At 37.1% G+C, this 20,095-nt stretch overlaps 1 protein-coding gene across 1 annotated transcript; it reads right to left on the minus strand.

Annotated features, from left to right (window-relative positions):
* Window positions 1-1,266: 1,266 nt before the first annotated feature.
* Window positions 1,267-18,493, minus strand: LOC306998931 (uncharacterized protein; the record flags this gene model as incomplete). Its single annotated transcript, XM_079613329.1, has 4 exons — window positions 18,281-18,493; window positions 17,391-17,917; window positions 16,667-16,832; window positions 1,267-1,691 (listed from the first exon to the last, which is right to left on the minus strand). Exons 2-4 carry the CDS (start codon window positions 17,601-17,603, stop codon window positions 1,267-1,269), a joined length of 804 nt encoding a protein of 267 aa, XP_079469455.1. The 5' UTR covers window positions 17,604-17,917; window positions 18,281-18,493.
* Window positions 18,494-20,095: the final 1,602 nt, after the last annotated feature.

Below are 20,095 nucleotides of genomic sequence, written 5' to 3' on the forward strand. Positions count from 1 at the left end.
CTCGAAGAACGCCCGGCGGGAGCGAGGTGATTAACAGACAACCTCTCGCAACTCAGTCAGCCCCCTCGAGAACTGACTGGGTATGCTCTACTCCCAAACAAGCAACGCAAAGCTGATGCGCGTCCCCAACCGAGATAACACGAGGGTAGGGAACAACACAACGTTTTGAATTCTTGTTTCTTCATAATATATATCTAGATACTGAGACAGACAACAATAAATAGACATGGACAGACAGAGAGCGCTTGCTGAAGGCAACAAAGCTAGTGTTCTCTGATCGCGGGAGTGCTTTATAGCTTCCTGGTCGGTGACGTCACCCGCCCATGACGTCTCCCGTTTCCATTGGACTGATTTTAGATGTGCTTCACGACGCAATCACGCAAGGCGTTCCCACCGCGTCTCAACGCAGCTCGAGTTCCCTTGAAAGGGAACAGCTGTGGGTTTGGAGAAAGAAAATTACTCGTATACCAAATAAATATTTAACTTATTATTTAAAATTCTTGAAGATCACAACATCGCACAAGTGTGGCAGTACATGTATTAATAGGTGTAAAGTACATGCATTCTTATTGCGATTTAATTAAGGTTGCTCCATTAACTCCACGTGTTTCATTTTCTCATTTATGTCCATCCTGTTTGTGATAATCCTAATTTGTTTCAACAAGCGCTGATCCTGTTCATGGGAGACTGACATTCCCAATTATTTTGAATATTTGAATTATCCTAATATCTTTAATAATAAAATTTGGCCTAGTAATTTCAAGATTTGATTAGTAGTACTTATTTTACTTTTAGATTTATAATGGACTCACAAAATTACTTCCAACAGCCCTAGTACAGAAACAGATAGACCTATCATCTATCTAATTATGTAATATCAGATCAACTTTTCTAGCAGATTATACATTGAAAATGAGAACCCTTGTAGGTGATGAGACACAGGGCCCACAACCCATCTAAATTATCCAGATAGAAATGTGTTGCCCATTTTCAATGTGAAAGTGCCCAAGGAACAATCACTCGGCAAGATTGCCCAGCAACATTGCTCAAAAAGTTGCCCTGTGTATCATCACCTAGTGAGTTTTACTTTATCAAGCAGCAAAAAAGTTATAGCATGGTGTGTGAGTTCATTTCGTTGAAAAGAGCCCTGACCTGCATCAAGCTCTATGGGGGAAAAACAATGGAAGTTAAGTAAAGTTAAGGTAACCCATGGGTCAAACACTTTTGGCCTTTACAAATATAAACTGTAACTCTTTAAAAAATTTTCTAATTACCTTGCCCCTCTGTGGATTCTGGCTGCTCCACTTGCCCCTCCGTGGATTCTGGCTGCTCCACTTGCCCCTCCGTGGATTCTGGCTGCTCCACTTGCCCCTCAGTGGATTCTGGCTGCTCCACTTGCCCCTCCGTGGATTCTGGCTGCTCCACTTGCCCCTCAGTGGATTCTGGCTGCTCCACTTGCCCCTCAGTGGATTCTGGCTGCTCCACTTGCCCCTCAGTGGATTCTGGCTGCTCCACTTGCCCCTCCGTGGATTCCGCCTGCTCCACTTGCCCCTCCGTGAATTCCGGCTGCTCCACTTGCCCCTCCGTGAATTCCGGCTGCTCCACTTGCCCCCCCGTGGGGCTCGCCTCGCAGGGTGTGAGCTGCAGAGTAATCAGCTGATCCTCATTGCCACTGGAATCCTGGGTCCATCCTGTGCAAGTTAACAAGTATTGTGTTTTGCTTATTTAAGTTAGCCTGCAGCGCCACTTTTGAAAAATCCCGAGAAATGGCATACCCAAACTAAGAACAGATTCATTTCATGTACCCTTTGCACTAAAAGCACAAGTATAGTCTCATTTGAAAGCTGACACCTGGCACTTTATTGGAAATGTAGAATTAATTATTGTCATAATGAAAAAAAGTTTGTATGAATAGCTTCAAAGTTGTGTAAGTTATTAGAAATTTATTTTTATGAAACATCTTCATGAAAATTAAATTGAAGTTGGCACTGGAGCAATCTAGAATTGCACTCCAGCTAAAGCCACATGTCTGACCATGTTATATTTAAAATTTGAAGGTGATAAGTCTAAAACTCTGCATTTAGTTAAATGTTTTTTAAGATCTGATAATTTGATTAGAATTTAAAATGCAAACTTGTGTTTATTGTCATCTATAAGCATCTATTCAGTCTATTGTCTCTGTTGTTTTGTGGTGCAAACGAGCCCCATTCAGTGTCAAGTCTCTCCTGCTCACATTTCACACATCTCCAGCCTGGTTATGGCCCTAAATATGCTTTTCTTTTGTTTGCATTATAATGGCTAACGATCTGGCTATTTACGCTGTTTCACCCCCTAATTTGTTGTATCAAAGTTCTCACTTCACATTGAAACTGTATCAAATGCCTTTCTTGAATAAAGAAACAGTTCAGTAAGCATTCCTATTTAGAAAAATTCATAAAAATAACAGCTAACGTTAGATGGCAGGTGCACCTGAGCTAGCTAACGTTAGCATGTTAGCTTAGCACACCATCAATACACGACATTTATAAGATTAAAACCATGTTTGTGCTCCAAACTTACTTTACAGCTCAAGTCGAGTGTTTTAAATAACCTTCTGCGAGCTTATTTGGCTTCAGATAAAAAAATCAGACAGAAAATGTATTCTTTTATTAGTATTATTAGTATTCTGCACGATTATAAAGTCTATATCGATTACCATTACATTATAAATATAATCTATTATAATAAAAATACCTGACATGGCTCGAAGAACACAGGTAAATCAAATATCATTGCAATCATGTTTATTGTCTTCAAAACATCTTTATCTGCATGTTACAGCGATCTCTGATAGCTCTGTTTATGTGAGTGACGTCCTGGAATGTGCATCATTGGTTCTTCTTCGTGCTCCCATATTTGGACAAAACACATGTGCATAGAGCCATAGAGCGCCCTCCGGCTGCTGGTATGGATTGAAAACACAGTACATCAGAGTATCCAGCGCTCTTTATGATAAAATCGACGCATTTTGATATAAATTCAATAAATATTATTCCTGTCTATAGAAATCTGATGTGAACCTATGAGAATCTATCAATATTTCTCCAAATCTGCACATTTTTGAGCCAAAAGCCCTGAGGGACGTTGTTTTGTCACGCGCTGTCATGACAACACCACGGGAGTTTTTTTATGAATGGAGCAGCTGACGCTCATAGGCAGTGGGCCAAGTCTGTTTTTCTCCTTTAGTTTTCGATTTGATAGATCTCCTCCAGGGAACTGGTTAATTTTTTATAACTGGCTTTATAAATAGTTGTTGAGCACATTACTGCTTGTTTCCAACGTCAATTGTTGCACATTAAAAATATAACGTAGATATAATCTCGCTAGCTAACCACAAAATGTTAGCCGGAGTAAGAACCAATCAAAGCTCGTGTTGTTACCTTGTCAACTTGAGTTGACCAATCACGTCATTATTTGAACCTGTGCCCGAAGACCCGGATGTGAACTGAACTCGCGGGCGCGGCGGCCGGTCAGTGGCGAGTCCACCGTTTTTTGGCTACAGTGTATGGCTGCACCACACATCGTGGAAACGGTAGGTAACTGATTAGCACTAGCATTATCCGAAACATTGTAAAAAGTCTGAATGCATTGGTCTTGGCATATGGTCGCCGAATGCTACACACGTGGGTAATGCTAAGCTATTTGTCGTTTTAAATGTAGTATACGGCAAGTTGGCTAGTGTTAGCACCTGAAGTAACTTTGTATGGTAGGATCAGCTTTTTTCTCTGTGGATACCGCAAGCTAATTATTTTTTTAACTGTGTGTTGTAAAGAGTTTATCAAGGGCTTATTTGCATTTGTCTTTAAATGTTGACTATGACGCTGAAGTTTTTTTTCGTCCAGAAGAAGAAAGTTTTAAAGTTTTTTTCCATCGTTCAGCCCCTTCCGTGTAACTAGCTAACAGTTATATGAATTTATCTTATTTGAAGTGAAGCTTATGTACTGCGAGAGTATTTCCCAAACATCTCCAGGAGTAAGTTACACGATACACGTTGTCCTGCCTGTTTTAGACAACTCCCTGCTCCAACACAGATGATTTAAACAGCTTCCATAGTTCATAATGAGTTGACAGTTTGAATCAGCTATGTTGGGGCAGGGAGATGTCTAAAACACACACGGTTATATAGTTAGCTTACGTTATCTCCTGATTCCTGTCTAATCGCACATTGTATTTTGTATATTTTGCATGCGTTTCCTCTCCTGATGGTGAAGCCGACATCTGTAGGGCAGAAGGCAGACGCTCTTGGAACACCTCACTTGGGTGAAGTAGGCAACGTATTAACGGTATCTCCATGAGGCAACGTCCACGTTGGATTTATTTTGTATAGTTGGCTATACAATGGCTATGTATAGTTATGTTATAGTAAGGCAAACATCAGATAAGGGGTTTTCAAAGTCTGAGACTGCGTGCCTTCAAACAAAGTGTGGGAAACGACGTGCCCCCCACCACATTTTTAGTTTACTTGGTAAGTTTCGCTCAATTCCTGGATGCCTTTGGGATCATAATTATATATTTTTTTATCCCATAGGCACTCAACATTTGAGCCAAAATAGCCTAATATTGCTGAACATAACTTCTTACTGCACCAAACAGTTATAAACAAAGGTCTGTCCTAAGGCATTTATTAGTTTCAGCCTGATGAGGGGAAAACAGTTCCCAAAACTACTGTATCTGAACTCTCACACATGTGGGCTATTCTGTGTGATCTCCTTTTGATAACTAATGCAAGTAATGTAATAGTTTCACTTCCATTGATCCTCCCCTGAAACTGTTTGGAGGCCCGCCACACACCTTGAAAACCCCTGAGTTAGATTATCAACGGCTAACTAGGGCTATTTAGTGAATTTACAACACCAGACAAAAACGAACTTGAACCAGATTAACTTTTATTAGTGTCATGTTATTTAAAGATGTACTCAGGCCATGGCTGCATGCTCACAATGTTGTGTGTTTCATCCTTAGACAGCGTTGGTGCAGTTCCTACATATGGCGCTTTTCCACTGCATGGTACGGTACGGCTCGGTACGGCACAGCACGCTTTGGCGCTTTTCCACTGCATGGTACGGTACGGCTCGGTTCGGCTCACTTATGGCGCATTTCCACTGCATGGTACGGTACGGCTCGGTTCGGCTCACTTATGGCGCTTTTCCACTGCATGGTACGGTACGGTACGGCTCGCTTTAAATGGTACCACCTCTGTTGAGGTTCCAAGCGTACCATACCGATACTAAATGTGACGTGAAAACACTGCAGATCACTGATTGGTCAGACAGAATCGTCACTTCAGCGTCATTGTATTTGCGACACGAGACACTAAACCTGCTAGATGTAAATAGCCAGACAACAGCCAACGCGGTAGCACCTGTTTTTACCACCGGACCTACAAACTTAAAAATTAAAAAAAAAAAAAGTGACTACCGAGCCAGTAGAGGTGGCAACTATTAACGATCAGTCCCACCCACTTTGAAGCGGTACTAACTGCAGTGGAAAAGCAACCGAGCTAAAGCGAACCGAACCGTGCCGTACTGAGTCGAGTCGTACCACGCAGTGGAAAAGTGAAGCGAGCCGAACCGAGCCGTACCATGCAGTGGAAAAGCACCAATAGACACATGTCTGTGCATGGTAGCTGGTGCTTTCTACATGTGCAGTTCCCCCCCACACATTGTAATGCTTTGCACTGGCAATGCACAAGCTCCAAGACACTTTTTGGTGCTGGTGGAAATGTCATCCAATGAACTGCATAGAATTCCCCCTCGATCCTCCATCCATGCTGCATTAGGGGAGGTATGTCTGGCAGGCTTTGCAAACTTCTCCTGTAGAACAGAGGAATAGAAAATATTTTGGTATATATTCCAGTATGAATAGGATGAATTGTCAGGTAGACAAATATGACAAAGAATGTGTTTATCAAAGGTGGTTACTTTTAATCTAGTTATCTCAATGTTTAGATTTGTATGAATACCATGTAATGTCTTTGTTTCAAATAAAACATTCCTTTAAAAAAATGACTTTTGTGTTCAATTCATTGTCAACCTTACACTATTCACTGTAATCTTATATTGAATATGCTTTTTGCCCTTGTTAAATCTCCAGCTTTTCAATAAAATTAAGATAAAGTGTTCAAAAATATACATGAATAAAAAATCACTTTGTGTAGTTAAGATTCACTGGTAGTGTGAGGTTTATTTAACATACTTTCTTAAACTAACTACAATACACACATACATAGCCAAAGTTACACGATCAATACACAATTATTTTAATAGAAAATTTGCTAAATTTATGGATTTGATACATACCTTCAGTATCTTTGGCTGACATTTCTCTCCTCCTACATGCTCTTGCAATGTGATCTTTATTGGTGAAGAGCATGTAGCATTCCCTATGGAAGCCCACATTAACTGGCACATCTTAGGCTCTCCAGGTTTCTGTTAAATTGAATGTTGCTATGGCTTTTTCAGCTATTAAACTCTCAGCAGTGTTGAGGTTAACCCATTTCTGGGCACACTGAACAAATGATGCCCAACTTGTTTGAGAAAATAAGGTTATTGGGCTTTTTGCCCTAGAGGCAACATGTATACAGCACTTCATATTGTCGCACACCGGCTGTCAATCGCGTCCAGCTTTGTTGTTATGCGGTCTATGTAAATTTCTATGTATGTCACGGGTGATCAATAACCTTAGAGGTCTTCTGACGGTAAGTGCACAATGTATAGTATAGCTCGTGTAGACAAAAAGTATATAAAGACTATTTAAATCGCAGGATTTCGTTATAAAGAGAGCAAAGTTACTGTATCAAATATGTTGGTTGTCAGGGAGACGTGACAGGTTGTCAAGGAGACGGGTGATTTGTTTACGTTTTCTGGCGCTACGATTTAGTAGTTCTACAAATTTGCCCGTTTAAAAATGTAAGAGTTTAAATCGATATCTTCATAAAATGTGCACACATCAACGTTGGAAACAATGATTACACTACTTATAAGAATTTTTACATGCCATCTGTAAACAAATAACTTAGTTCCTTGGCAGGGATCTGTGAAATTCACAATTTCGGGGTCCGGCCCACGGCCTATCATAATTCATATTAAAGGTATCGACTCATTTTTTCATTACATAAATCCTGACACAAATTAAGACATAACTGTCACTATAAGTTTCTCAGAATACAATAGTGGTCAAATACTGAAACGTGAGACTTATATCTTTTTAATGATGTATAGTTTGTCAAGGTAATAACATTAAATCTGATAGTAACTTTGAACTATTAAAAAAAAAAACGCTTCAGTGCGTCCTCGCTCTGACTGACGGTTAACAGGTTTAAACAAGTGTAAAGCACACATCATTACCGAACATATAAGTATAACAGTTTCATTTTCCATCTATGAAGGACCACCACCATTAATGCATGCATGAAGGTGGTGGTCCTTCATAGACGGAAAATGAAACTTATACTTATAAAAGACATGTTCGGTAATGTTTTAAGTTTATTGGAAACCCCAACCAGTAACAGAAACAAAATCCCTTCTGTTTTTAGTGGTGAGCAGTGGGCCCATTCCTGGCAGCCAAAGGATTCACTCCAAAATAATGAAAATAAATAAAATGTATGTTTTGAACTCCATTTTGGTTTCAGCCTATTTATTAAATTGTTTCTGTGCTGCATTTGAAGTCATATCTCATCTTTCTGTAGTAATGAAAAGGGGAACATCTCCAAGAATATGACCTGGAGTTTAATCTCGAAAGGGAATGTACTAGAAATGTACTTAATCCAACTGAATTTTCTTTTTCAGATGTTATTCAAAAGCATGTTTCATATTTCATGATTATAAATTGCACTGTTATTTTATTACAGTTGACGTGTAATTTGATTTCATGTTCTGTTTTCTGTGCTTTTAAAAAAATAAGACTGTCCTTCTTTATACTCGCACATTATATCATATCTTTTACATTGTCTCTCTCACTCTCTTCTACTCCAAACTCATCAGCTAACTGGGTGTTTTATGTCTTAAACCAAATGTAATTTCATCTCAACCCTCTTGAACCAATCGTGTCATACAGTAGGTCCCTCCACTGTGGTCATCAGGAGAAGAGCTCCACATTCATCTAGATCTCAGCATTGCTACTCACCCCTTCACCACCACCAGTGTCGGCTCCATGTAGGGGATATCCCTTTTCATATCATGCATTTCTCTTAAAAGAATGTCTTGGTGTGGTCCAATTGCCAAAGACTATAGTTTCAATTTATGCACCTTGTCAATAAATTTGTTTGATCATTCTTTAAGTCTATAGTGAGTAATTAAGCAATAAATAAGCATTTGGAATATTTTCACTTATATTTTTGTGAAAGAACACAAATACACTACAATAACACTTGCAAAAGATGATCATTTTTGTTTTTACTTTTCCATACATAAATTAAATTCAAAACAATATGAGGATGAAGTGGTTGAGACAAAAGGAACAGACTACATTGAGCATATTTATATGTGAAATTTGTTTAACTTTACAAGTGGATTCTTTTTTAATTAAAATGTAGGTAAAATTTAGATATTCGAATTATCCATATATAATTTAATCAGGGCTCTCATGTTTTTATAAAAAAATTGGAGTGAGGTTACATTTGTTAGGAGAGGAGCCACTCACATATTTGAAACAGTGGCCCCAAGTTTTTGCTTGCAGTTCAATTTTATCTATTGTTCTTGACCAGCACAAACTATAGCAATTGGTCAATCTGATTAACAGACTAATTGATCCAAATAAAATATATGATTTTATCTTCTAGAACTGAACAGTTTTTGTCACTAGTTAAAAAGCCAAATATTGATTTATTGAGAAGGTCTTGATCTGGAGAGTAGCCTATTTCACACATTTTGTAATTCTTTAATATTATGATATTGTTTGTATACTTATTGCATCTAATGCTGACATATATAAGTGGCAGTTTATTACATTCATCAGTTGGTAAAACAAACATTTGCAGGCCATAATTAAATAAATAAACATAATGGTAAATAAAACTTTTTTTTTTAAGTCGCTCTTTGAAGGGTAGCATAACTCCCGCCGACAATCTTGAATTCATGTCTATTGTAGCCTACCAGCTAAAACCACAGATTTGAAGTCTTGGCGATTTATTTTTTCATCCTAATCATATATAAATATAGCATAATGTATGTTTCGGCTGTATAATGTATGTTTCTTAATATAGAATAGTAAAGACACATAACATTTATAACATTATTCCTGGTCGGGAAACCAGAAGAACTACAAGTATGGTGACTGATTTGTACACTTTTTAAGAAGTTCAATGGCGCGTCTCTCGTGGGAATTGTAGTTTATATAGTTTTTTTCCCCAACTGCTTACACACAAAATCTTTTTTATGTCACACGATTTTTTTAAACCTCTCACTCAAAGTGCAAAACTGCACACCACATCTACAAAAACAATAAACTATTTCTCAGCCTTTGACTTAGTTTTCAATTGCATAAAACACTTTTTTCAAAACACTAGGCTACACACAATTTTGTGTGTGCAGTTTTGGGAAAGTTTTGAAAAAAGGTGACATAGTTTTGAAAATGTGTGCAAGCAGTTGGAAAAAAACTGTAAATAGTGTACATTGGAGACGCCCCTGATGGTTGTTCTACAACTACAATAACAGTCAAATATACTTAATGACCTGATAGCCTCGCGATTTTTTTTTCATCTTGATCATTTAAATATAGTATAATGTATGTTTCAACTGTAGGAGATTGTTGATATAATACACTCACCTAAAGGATTATTAGGAACACCATAATACTGTGTTTGACCCCCTTTCGCCTTCAGAACTGCCTTAATTCTACGTGGCATTATTATTATTATTATGTCTTTATTTCAGACCCATGGGTCCATATAAACATACATCATAAATTAACAAACAAACACCAAATACAATTTAAAAGACATACAAGCTTTCTTTCCAATGCTTCCAAAAACAAGAACAATACCTTGTATCACTCAATGTAATGTCATTTAAGACCCTAATAATACTATTTTTTGAAACACTCAATCTACATATAAAATTATACATACATTTCCTTAAAACAGCATTCAACGTAGGCACATTATTACCCACAAACATTTGGCTTGCACTTGACCACCTTGGAAGCTTAAGCAAAAATCTAAGTGCATCATTAAATGCCACCTGAAGCTTTCTCATATTTGCTTTAGAGTATTTACACCAAAGGTGGGCTGTATATAAAGAAGTACAGTATGCCCTAAATAGAGTTATTTTAACCTCATCTGTACACATACAAAATTTACGAGCAAGCATATTAGCCTGCCCATAAAGTTTACAGCACTGACGCTGCACATCATCATCATCGTTTAAATCATTTTTAATGATGTGACCTAGGTATTTTACTTTATTCACTACATTTAAAACTTGGTCATCTAAATAAAAAGAAGGATAATTTAGTTTAAGGTCTTCTTTGGCTTTAACAATCATGATAACACTCTTTTTAACATTAAATTTTATGTCATGCTTCATACCATAGCTTGAACAAATTCGAAGCAACTGTTGTAAGCCGGCACTGTACGGAGACATAATGACAACATCGTCAGCATACATCAAATGATTAATGATACTATCACCTATCAGGCATCCAGTCTTACACTCATTTAATTCCACCGAAAGACCATCCACATATAGGTTAAAAAGAAGGGGTGACAATAACCCCCCCTGCCGAACCCCATTCGTCGTATAAAACGGCTCCGATACGTTATCACCCCATTGCACTTTTAGAGTTTGATGTATATACCAAAAATGTAAGATTCTTATCATATATGGGGAGACCCCTCTTTCCTGCAATTTTGTAAATAACTTAGTATGGTTAATTCGATCAAACGCCTTGGAAGCATCTAAGAAACACATGAAAACTGTGGAATTATGAGCATTGAACTTACTAGCTACCTCTTTTAACGAATATATGCATAAATCAGTGCCATGCTTACTTTTAAAGCCGAATTGATTATCCGTAGTTGTTAAGTATTCTTTGACCCTATCCATGAGGATTTGTTCAAATATTTTCGAGAGGACACTCGCCAAAGCAATTGGCCTATAGTTTTCTGTCCCGGTTATTTTACCTGTTTTATCTTTAATAACAGGCACTAGTAAGACTGTTATCATGGAATCAGGTAACACTCCATGAAATAAAAAACCTGTAAAACACAAAGCAAGTAACACTGAGATCCTAGAGCTAGCGTGTTTCAAATGTTCAGCTGTTATTCGGTCTGGACCACCAGCTTTATTATCGGCCAATTTCTCGATTGCGTACTTCACCTCATCAGGTGTAATAATCATACCTACATCATTTGATACATGACCAACTTTAAATTCCTTCCTCTCAACACAATTAAAAAGACCTTCATAATATTTCCTCCACAAGTTGACAATATCCTCAGCCCCAACTGCCCCATCCATGCTATTCGGCATAGGTATTTTCCTGTTATTTATAGCCTTAACTTCTTTCCAAAATTCATAAACATTATTTTGCTGAAGGTTCTTGGCCAATGAGTTTGCTCTCATGGACAGCTCGTTCCTTTTTATATATCGCAGAGCATATTTAAATTTAGCATTTGCCACTTTCTTATCCTCAAATTCTGGGCCATACCTAGCTTTACCTTTTAAGACCCAGTGTTTGAATGCAACTCTGGCCTGCAAATGCAGTTCAGAGACATAATCATTCCATCCGGCCTTAAAATTATATTTTTTAACCCTTTTTTGGCAAAAAGATCTACTGGCATCATCTAAGCAACCCACTATTTCATCATACATCTTACATAGATTGTACTTGTGCTTAGGATTCTTACAACCAGCATTATCACACACAATAGTCTCATTTGGGACTTCTATATTACTCAACCTCTTCTCTGTCAATAATTTATATCTCCAAAGATCATTTGCTGTGAGTCTTGCCCAGTCTAATTTGCTTTTTCGTTCGGAATGTTCACATTTAGTCAACTCAGGTAAACTTTCAACATTTAGCATAATTGCAATTGGTATGTGGTCTGTTGTAGCTAAGTTATATAATATTTCAAGTTTATCTAGGGAATCATGTGCATCTGCTGTACATATACAGTGATCCAGCCAGGATGTTGTATTCCATGCCTCACTTATATATGTAAAGCTTTCTGCTGGTAATAATGTTTGGCTGGAAAAAAACAACTTGCTATCCAGGCAAAACCTAATTAGCTGTTGGCCAAACAAAGAATTATTATCAGATATGTCAGCATTCATATCCCCCAATATAAATATACTAGTACATACATTTTCATTTATAAAAGCACTTATAAAAGCAAGCATATTCATATATTCATCTTCATTTTGGCTACATTCATATGGAGCATACACGTTCAAAATTACAAAGACCTTTTCATTATGCTCCACTTTGATTGCTATACACCAGTCTGCTAATCTAATCACAGTAATCAGAGGGTCGTATTTCTTATGCCAAAAAATGGCCACACCACCAGGTATTCTGCCACGCATTATTCTCTTACTTAAGTCAGTTGTGGATTCTCCAACTCCATGGAAATCCTCATGCATGGAATTAAGTTTATCTAGATCTTGTTTTGATAAAAATGTCTCTTGTAAACACAGAATGTCCGCATTCTCCAAGAGTGTGTCAACAACACTCTGTTGTGCTTTATCACTAACATTCCGACCCAAGCGCAACCCTCTGCAGTTATATGACACAACTCTAAGATTCATAGATCATATAGATACAATAGACGCAAGCGCCTCAGATGCCGACACTCTTCTCAGGCTACTAGGTGTTACTACATTCACAAGGCCAGCATTTGTCCTGGGTTTGCGAGCCTCATAAAATCGTTGTACAAATACTCCATGTGGCCAAATCTGTGGCTCATATGCATCTTCCACTTTATCACATTCGACAGTTACTTTAAAGGAACTGTATCTATTCTGAGCAGTATCCATCTTTTGGCAAATAACATCACGGTGGAGTTTATCCTTTAAATAGTTGGCCAATGTCTCAGAGTCTAGATCAGGCGAAAATTTAGTGGCAAAAACACTCACCCGCTTAGTCTTCACAACTTGTATATTCCCCTCAGGACAAGTTCCGACAATGCCATTTGGCTTCTTCCCTCTTGATTGATTTAGACGAGGCTTGGGCTGTACATCAGCGTTCTCACTCACATATTTTAGCCGGCATTGATTCAACAATGTGCTAAAGGAATTTTTTAGAAATGTTGGCCAATATTTGATAGGATAGCATATTGCAGTTGCTGCAGATTTGTCGGCTGCACATCCATGATGCGAATCTCCCGTTCCACCACATCCCAAAGGTGATCTGGATGGAGATCTGGTGACTGTGGAGGCTATTTGAGTACAGTGAACTCATTGTCATGTTCAAGAAACCAGTCTCAGATGATTCACACTTTATGACATGGTGCATTATCCTGCTGGAAGTAGCCATCCGAAGATTGGTACACTGTGGTCACAAAGGGATGGACATGGTCAGCAACAATACTCAGGTTGGCTGTGGCGTTGACACAATGCTCAATTGGTACTAATGGGCCCAAAGTGTGCCAAGAAAACATCCCCCACACCATTACACCACCACCACTACCACCAGCCTGCACAGTGGTAACAAGGCATGATGGATCCATGTTCTCATTCTGTTTACGCCAAATTCTGACTCTACCATCTGAATGTCTCAACAGAAATCGAGACTCATCAGACCAGGCAACATTTTTCCAGTATTCATCTGTCCAATTTTGGTGAGCTCGTGCAAATTGTAGCCTCTTTTTTCTATTTGTAGTGGAGATGAGTGGTACCCGGTGGGGTCTTCTGCTGTTGTAGTCCATCCGCCTCAAGGTTGTGCGTGTTGTGGCTTCACAAATGCTTTGCTGCATACCTCGGTTGTAAGCTAAAATTGTATAACCCTAAAACTAACCCTACTCTGGAAACTGGAAGAACTTCAAGTATGGAACCCTAACCCTAAACCTAACCCTAACTAGCTGTAGCATAACATAGCTGTAACATAGAGCTGTGGGAACAGAGGGATAACCCCAACTAGGGAGCTGGCACAAATCTCATCTGAGACTGCTCGTCTCTTTGCCCTTTCCCTTTCTCCTCCCCCTCTCATCTTATCCGTTTCATCGATCTGTTGAAGGTTCTGATTGCTGTGTGATCAGTTTTGACTCTTTGTGTAGTGCTTTCTAAATTACAACATTGTGTAGGCAATGATAAATGGATAATGTGTAAAGTTTTGCAGTGAAAGTTTAACAAATCTGACTCATGTGTCAACACTGGGGAGTAGTGTTTATAGTTTGGGGAAAAGGGTGTGCTTTTTGATAAACACTGTTGTGTTTTTGAAATTTGAGTTCAAATCCATAGTTATAGTGTTTCAGCAATCGAGAAAAACTGTAACATATACACCTAACAGATAAACATTACTTATTATGATAGATCTTGTTTAATTACAAACAAGGTTGATTGTTTGAAAATAAGTAAAAAAACATGCATTAAAGTAATTAATTAATAATGCAGTTTGATGTTAAACAGTTTATCTGTAAACAAGATTCCAAAGTGTGATGTTTTTATCAACTATAAACATTTAAAATATTGTTTTTCAATAAAGTATGAAAAAGTAAAAACAAAATATTCATCTTTGGAAATACTTTATTTCTTGTCTTTCACAACAATACCAGTGAAAATACACCAAATTCATATTTGTCAAACAAGCCATAAGGCTGTATTTAAAAACATTGGACTGTGAGGTTAAGTTCACTTGCAAAAAGCTCCAGCAGAACAAAGAATTAAGTCATCTGTCAACTGTAATAATATACAATATAAATTATAATCGTAAAATAAAAAACGGTGTATGTTTCTGTTACATACTATAATGCATCTTTGCAGTAAATAATATAAAGTTACACAACAGTTATATACACTCAATCAAGTAGTGATCCATAGGCAGCCTCCTCTGGGGAAAAACAAAATGTCATAGACTGACACAGACACTGCTGCTGCACCACAGAATAAGTGAATATTAATAAATGCAATCAAGAATGAGTTTTTACATTAAGGCCTAAATGTGATGATAGATTATAGATAAATTGTCATGAGGTCACCAAGGTCATCATGTGCTTACAAGATTTCATGGCAATCTGCCCAATTAGACAATATTCAATTTTACATTCTCGTCTAATGATTGTGCTACAGGGAATGTCATAAGGTCAACATGACATGATTCATTGCTCAGCAAATTACAGAAATCGGTTCATAACATTTGTTGTATGCAAGTCAAAAGTTTGGCCTAACGTTGGTGCAAAAGGAAAGGTCACAGGGTCACCACAATTAAGGGGAGTCTCTCTTAAAAGAGTATACACTACCCTAATATCATTTGAGCCCAGTAATTACATCTGGAAATATCATACATGCAAAGTTTACATTTTTGGATAATATTGGTGCACCTATACTGAGAGGTTTGTGCATTTTCAATGAACTGTGCAATGTGCTTACTAAATTGCTTGTAAAATCTAAAGACACAGTTTGAATTTTCAACAAGATTTTGATGTGGTTAAAACATAGAGGTTAACCATAAGCTTGATCTGTACCTATTTTAACTGTTAGGTAAATGTGTACCAAATTTTCCCCAACCAGATTTGAAGGCACTTTTGATTGCAGGAGAACTATTGAGAGTCTACTGGATGTATTAGATATCTGTAATATATTTGATTGATTTTCTATGACGATAACCAATATATCTTTAAGTCAGGAAAATAAAACCCAGAGTGCTCATAATATCTATTGAAAAAAATGACAAGTATAATGTTTGTTTACAGTCTGGGTCAAACAATTCAGTTAAGACTAGACTGTGTGCGCTAAAAAACTTTGGGCTTTATGCCTCAAAGTTAGTAGCAGTGTAAGTTTGTGGTGTATCCAGCAAAAATTTGATGGTTTTCTTTTTCTCTGTGTTATTTCCGTTAATGATCTACATTTTAGCACTGTCCTCGATATTGTTTCAATGAGTATAGATTCATCGTCATTTAATTAATTGACCCAGTGACCAAAACGGGTCTTTGCAAATGTAATGTGTTCAATTAGTATGTCACTACAAAAAATGCTGTGGTCAGTGTGCCTAAACATTAAAAAATATGGTTGTATGTGGGCTGAAAACAGAAATGAAATATGGCTCCTACAAAAACATACCAAACATAATTCTAAAGTTGACAGTATATGCTTGAATGCACTTAACTCTGGGTGCCAAATCCCATTGTAGACCAGTGTGCTGCATGCTATTAATACAAACAGGGCTCAATACACTTAGAATCTACATGTCTACATCTGCAGTTGCAGGAAACTACTGTTTTAAAACAGTTTACTTCAATTCCCATAATCAATTGCCAGGTGTGAATTTTTATGTTTTTCTACCCATTTGCGTCTACATTAAATGTGTTGGTAGAGACGTCACATAGAGTAGACTATGATCATACAAGCATTCAGCAGCAGAGGTGAATTTTAGAGGTGAGCCATTCCTTTAAGATTTAAACATTAATAAAATATTTTGCGTTCTCAACACAAGTTGTGAACTGTGACTTTAAGATACAGTGCATGCATCTCACCTTCACAAAGGTATTCATAAAATGAACCTATCTTCTGTTGGTAGTCCTGGGCAAAGGTGGAGAGTGTGCAGCGAGGCGTTAATATTTCGCACTTAATTTCTTTTTTTTTGTTCTCCTTTCCGAGTAGCAGAACAGGTTTGTAGCCAATGGCATGGAGTTTCTCAAGCTGCAATGACAAAATTGTGTGTTTGCTGTTTAAAGTAATAGAAAAACAACATAAAAAATAACTAAGAATATTAATTTAAATTACAGTATGAATGCAGTTCATGTGTTATTTCTCATCCACTCGATAAGAAAGTTTGATTATTAAATTGCACCTGTAATTCCTTCATAATGCATGCCTGTATATGTTATGAACTCAAGAATTCCTGAGTTTCAATTATATTTGCTGTGTGTTAAAATTTTGCTCTGGTAGATCATTTAGGTATGTGATGTATTACGGTGAAGATGTGATAACTTTATGGTTGTATTACCACCACTAAAATAAAAACTACAAATCACAATTACGTGTGCCTTCAAAGTTGATAGTTAAATTATACTTTTAAATTGATTCTGATGACACAGGGAGGACAAAGTATCATTGGGAAAAAAAATATTCAAATTGATCTATATTGGCAAAAAATAATGCCTTTCTGATCTTGCGCTGGCATGCTCAATAACAAATGGTACCACTGAATGTACTTCCTAGATGATCGTTTACTGTCATGTATGAAATTGTACGTACCATGATAGTGGCTTCATCCTTGATGGATGCAGTGTTGTGGTTTTTCTTACGACCAACCACCCATTCCTCTCGCTTCTCATCAAACCTCTGAAGCTTCTTCTTGAGGCGCTGCTTGAGAGGCTGCTCCTTTTTACAATGAGAGCAGATTCTTTGAGCGCAAAATATTATTCCCTGACAAAAGGGGCAGATCTTTTTTGTAGACCCCCCTGGCATTATAGCAAACAGTCAAATACAGACAGACAGACAGACAGACAGACAGACAGACAGTCAGATACAAACAGACAGGCTGACAAAGATGGGTAAGACAGACAAGTAGACAAAGACAGACAGGGAGGAAAGAAAGAGCAATAGATAAAGACCGTGAGATAGATAAAGATTGAAGAGATGGACAGAAATATAGATACAGTGAGAACAGAGAGGATGTAAGATATAGAAAATGAAGAGATAGAGGTTGGCTCTTAAAAGTGCATTTGGGTTTTTGACAATCAGGTTCGGATAGGTTCGACAGGTGATATGTTTGACAGGATCTGCAGGGAGAACAACAGAAAATGTTAATTATGTAGTGTTATGTTGATATAAGATTTAAAAAGTGTACCCTAATAGTGAGTGATTCCCATTTTCTTATAAATGCTTAGGATAAATAAATACATATCACGTTGTTTCTATTTCCTGTGCTACTGTTAAAAGTCGCGTAACATTTTTTTTTAAATTCATTTTTATTAATATATATATATATATATATATATATATATATATATATATATATATAGAACCTATATCTAGGACTAGAACATGTTTTTTTTTAATAAAATCGTAATTGTACTAATTTTGGATGTGTAAATAATGCTTATGAATTCATCTTGCTTATTAGACTGTTGTAAGCGACTTACCGTGGTGGAATCGCGCTGGGCAATGGTTTCCTGCGATGGTCGCACACACAGTAACGTGTTGCACAATATTGCGCCAAAATATCAATCATAATTAAAAAGTACAGTCTTAATATTTTATATCCGTGCTCAAAATTTTAAAGGGGTCAGCAAATGTCCAAGTGAAGGAAACACGAGTATGTAGCCATTACATTTAAACACATATCACTTCCCAGAATGCATCCATCTCTTTGCCAAAGGATGTCCATATAAAGTAATATAAACATTTCTGCAGTAGGCTATAGGCTATAATTAATTTATTGCAACTTCATAATCAGTATTGAGATGAAAGTTCTATAAAAGTAGGCTATTCTTTTTTTCATTTTTTTGGCGCAAAAAAAAACAAAAAAAACAAAACTAAGTAGGCTCACTATAAGCCATTGCGAATTGAAATACCATCGACAATTATAAAATATCCCACAATAAATTAAGGCATGTTTTAAGCCTACAGCAAATATGCAGTCCTGCAATTATGTCGTTTTAATGTAGTCCAAAATTATATTAAAAAGAGAGGAAAAATCGTGATATTACCGAATTAGAAAAGGGTTTCAGCTAGCTACCCTCAACGTTATGGACTTGAGGGGGAAATGACAATATGTGATCGAAAATTATCAAATATCCCTCCTAAATTAATGAATGTTTTAAGCATATAGAAAATTTACCGTCCTGTAATTATGTAATTTTAATGTATTAAATTATATAAAAAAGAAAAGGAAAAAGAGTTAGTGTTAAATAATTAAAGTTCAAAATTCAAAGATGAGGGATTTCTCAAATCTATCGGACGACCCTCTCCGTTGTCAAGTGACGAATGGGGGTACCCTCAACGTCGGCTTTGGACGTGAGGGGGGAAATGACCAAACGGCATAGCCTATGTTGCAAAGAAAAACGTGGTGCAGGCACGGAAAATACGTCCCATTTGAAATACATTATATTGAAAGTCGTGTTGTGTGGCACGAAAAAAAAAGAAGGAAATTCGTGCCTAGGACACGAATCAATTCGTGTTGAGTAGCTTACCGATTAGAAAGCAAGGATTAAAATCTCCTGATTAAATGTTGAGTGAGTAATGTAGCCCTTAAAGTTTACAAAATTAATAACAATTGTAAAACAAAATAGTATGCTCTCGGAAGAAAGACATGGTGCAGGCACGAAAAATACGTGTCCCATTGAAATACATTGAAAGTCGTGCGGAGTGACACGAAAAAAGAAGAAGGATATTTGTACCCTTGGACACGAATAAATAGATTAATGTTGAGTAGCCTAACGAATATAAAGCAATAAAAACGAGGATTAAAATCTCTTGATTAGAGTGCTCTTAAAGTTTGCAAAATGAATAACAATTGAGAAAAAACAATACTGTGCTCTCGAAAGAAAAACGTGGTGCAGGCACGAAAAATACGTCCCATTGAAATACATTAGATTGAAAGTCGTGCCGAGTGACACGAAAAAATGGGGCAATTCGTGTCCATGAACACGAATCAATAGATTAAATTTCGTGACTATTTCACGAACTGCCGTGAGACTGGGTTGTGTATTCATGTTCATTCATGTGAAAAATTAAGAGGTTAGTGATGTATGTGAATACTAGCCATAAAGAATGTCTTTTTTCAATAATTTGAATATATTTTTGAATAATTCATCATACTGTATATCAGATGTTCTGCTTATTTCAGTAATATAATATGTGGTTGCCACTCAGTGTTTTTCACAGAACTTTAATACAAAAGACAGTGGAAGCTGGAAAAATAACCCAGAAGTCTGTAGGATCCAACAGCATAGTTT

The sequence above is a fragment of the Phoxinus phoxinus genome (assembly GCF_949152265.1).
Source record: "Phoxinus phoxinus genome assembly, chromosome: 5".
Taxonomy (NCBI): Eukaryota; Metazoa; Chordata; class Actinopteri; order Cypriniformes; family Leuciscidae; genus Phoxinus; species Phoxinus phoxinus.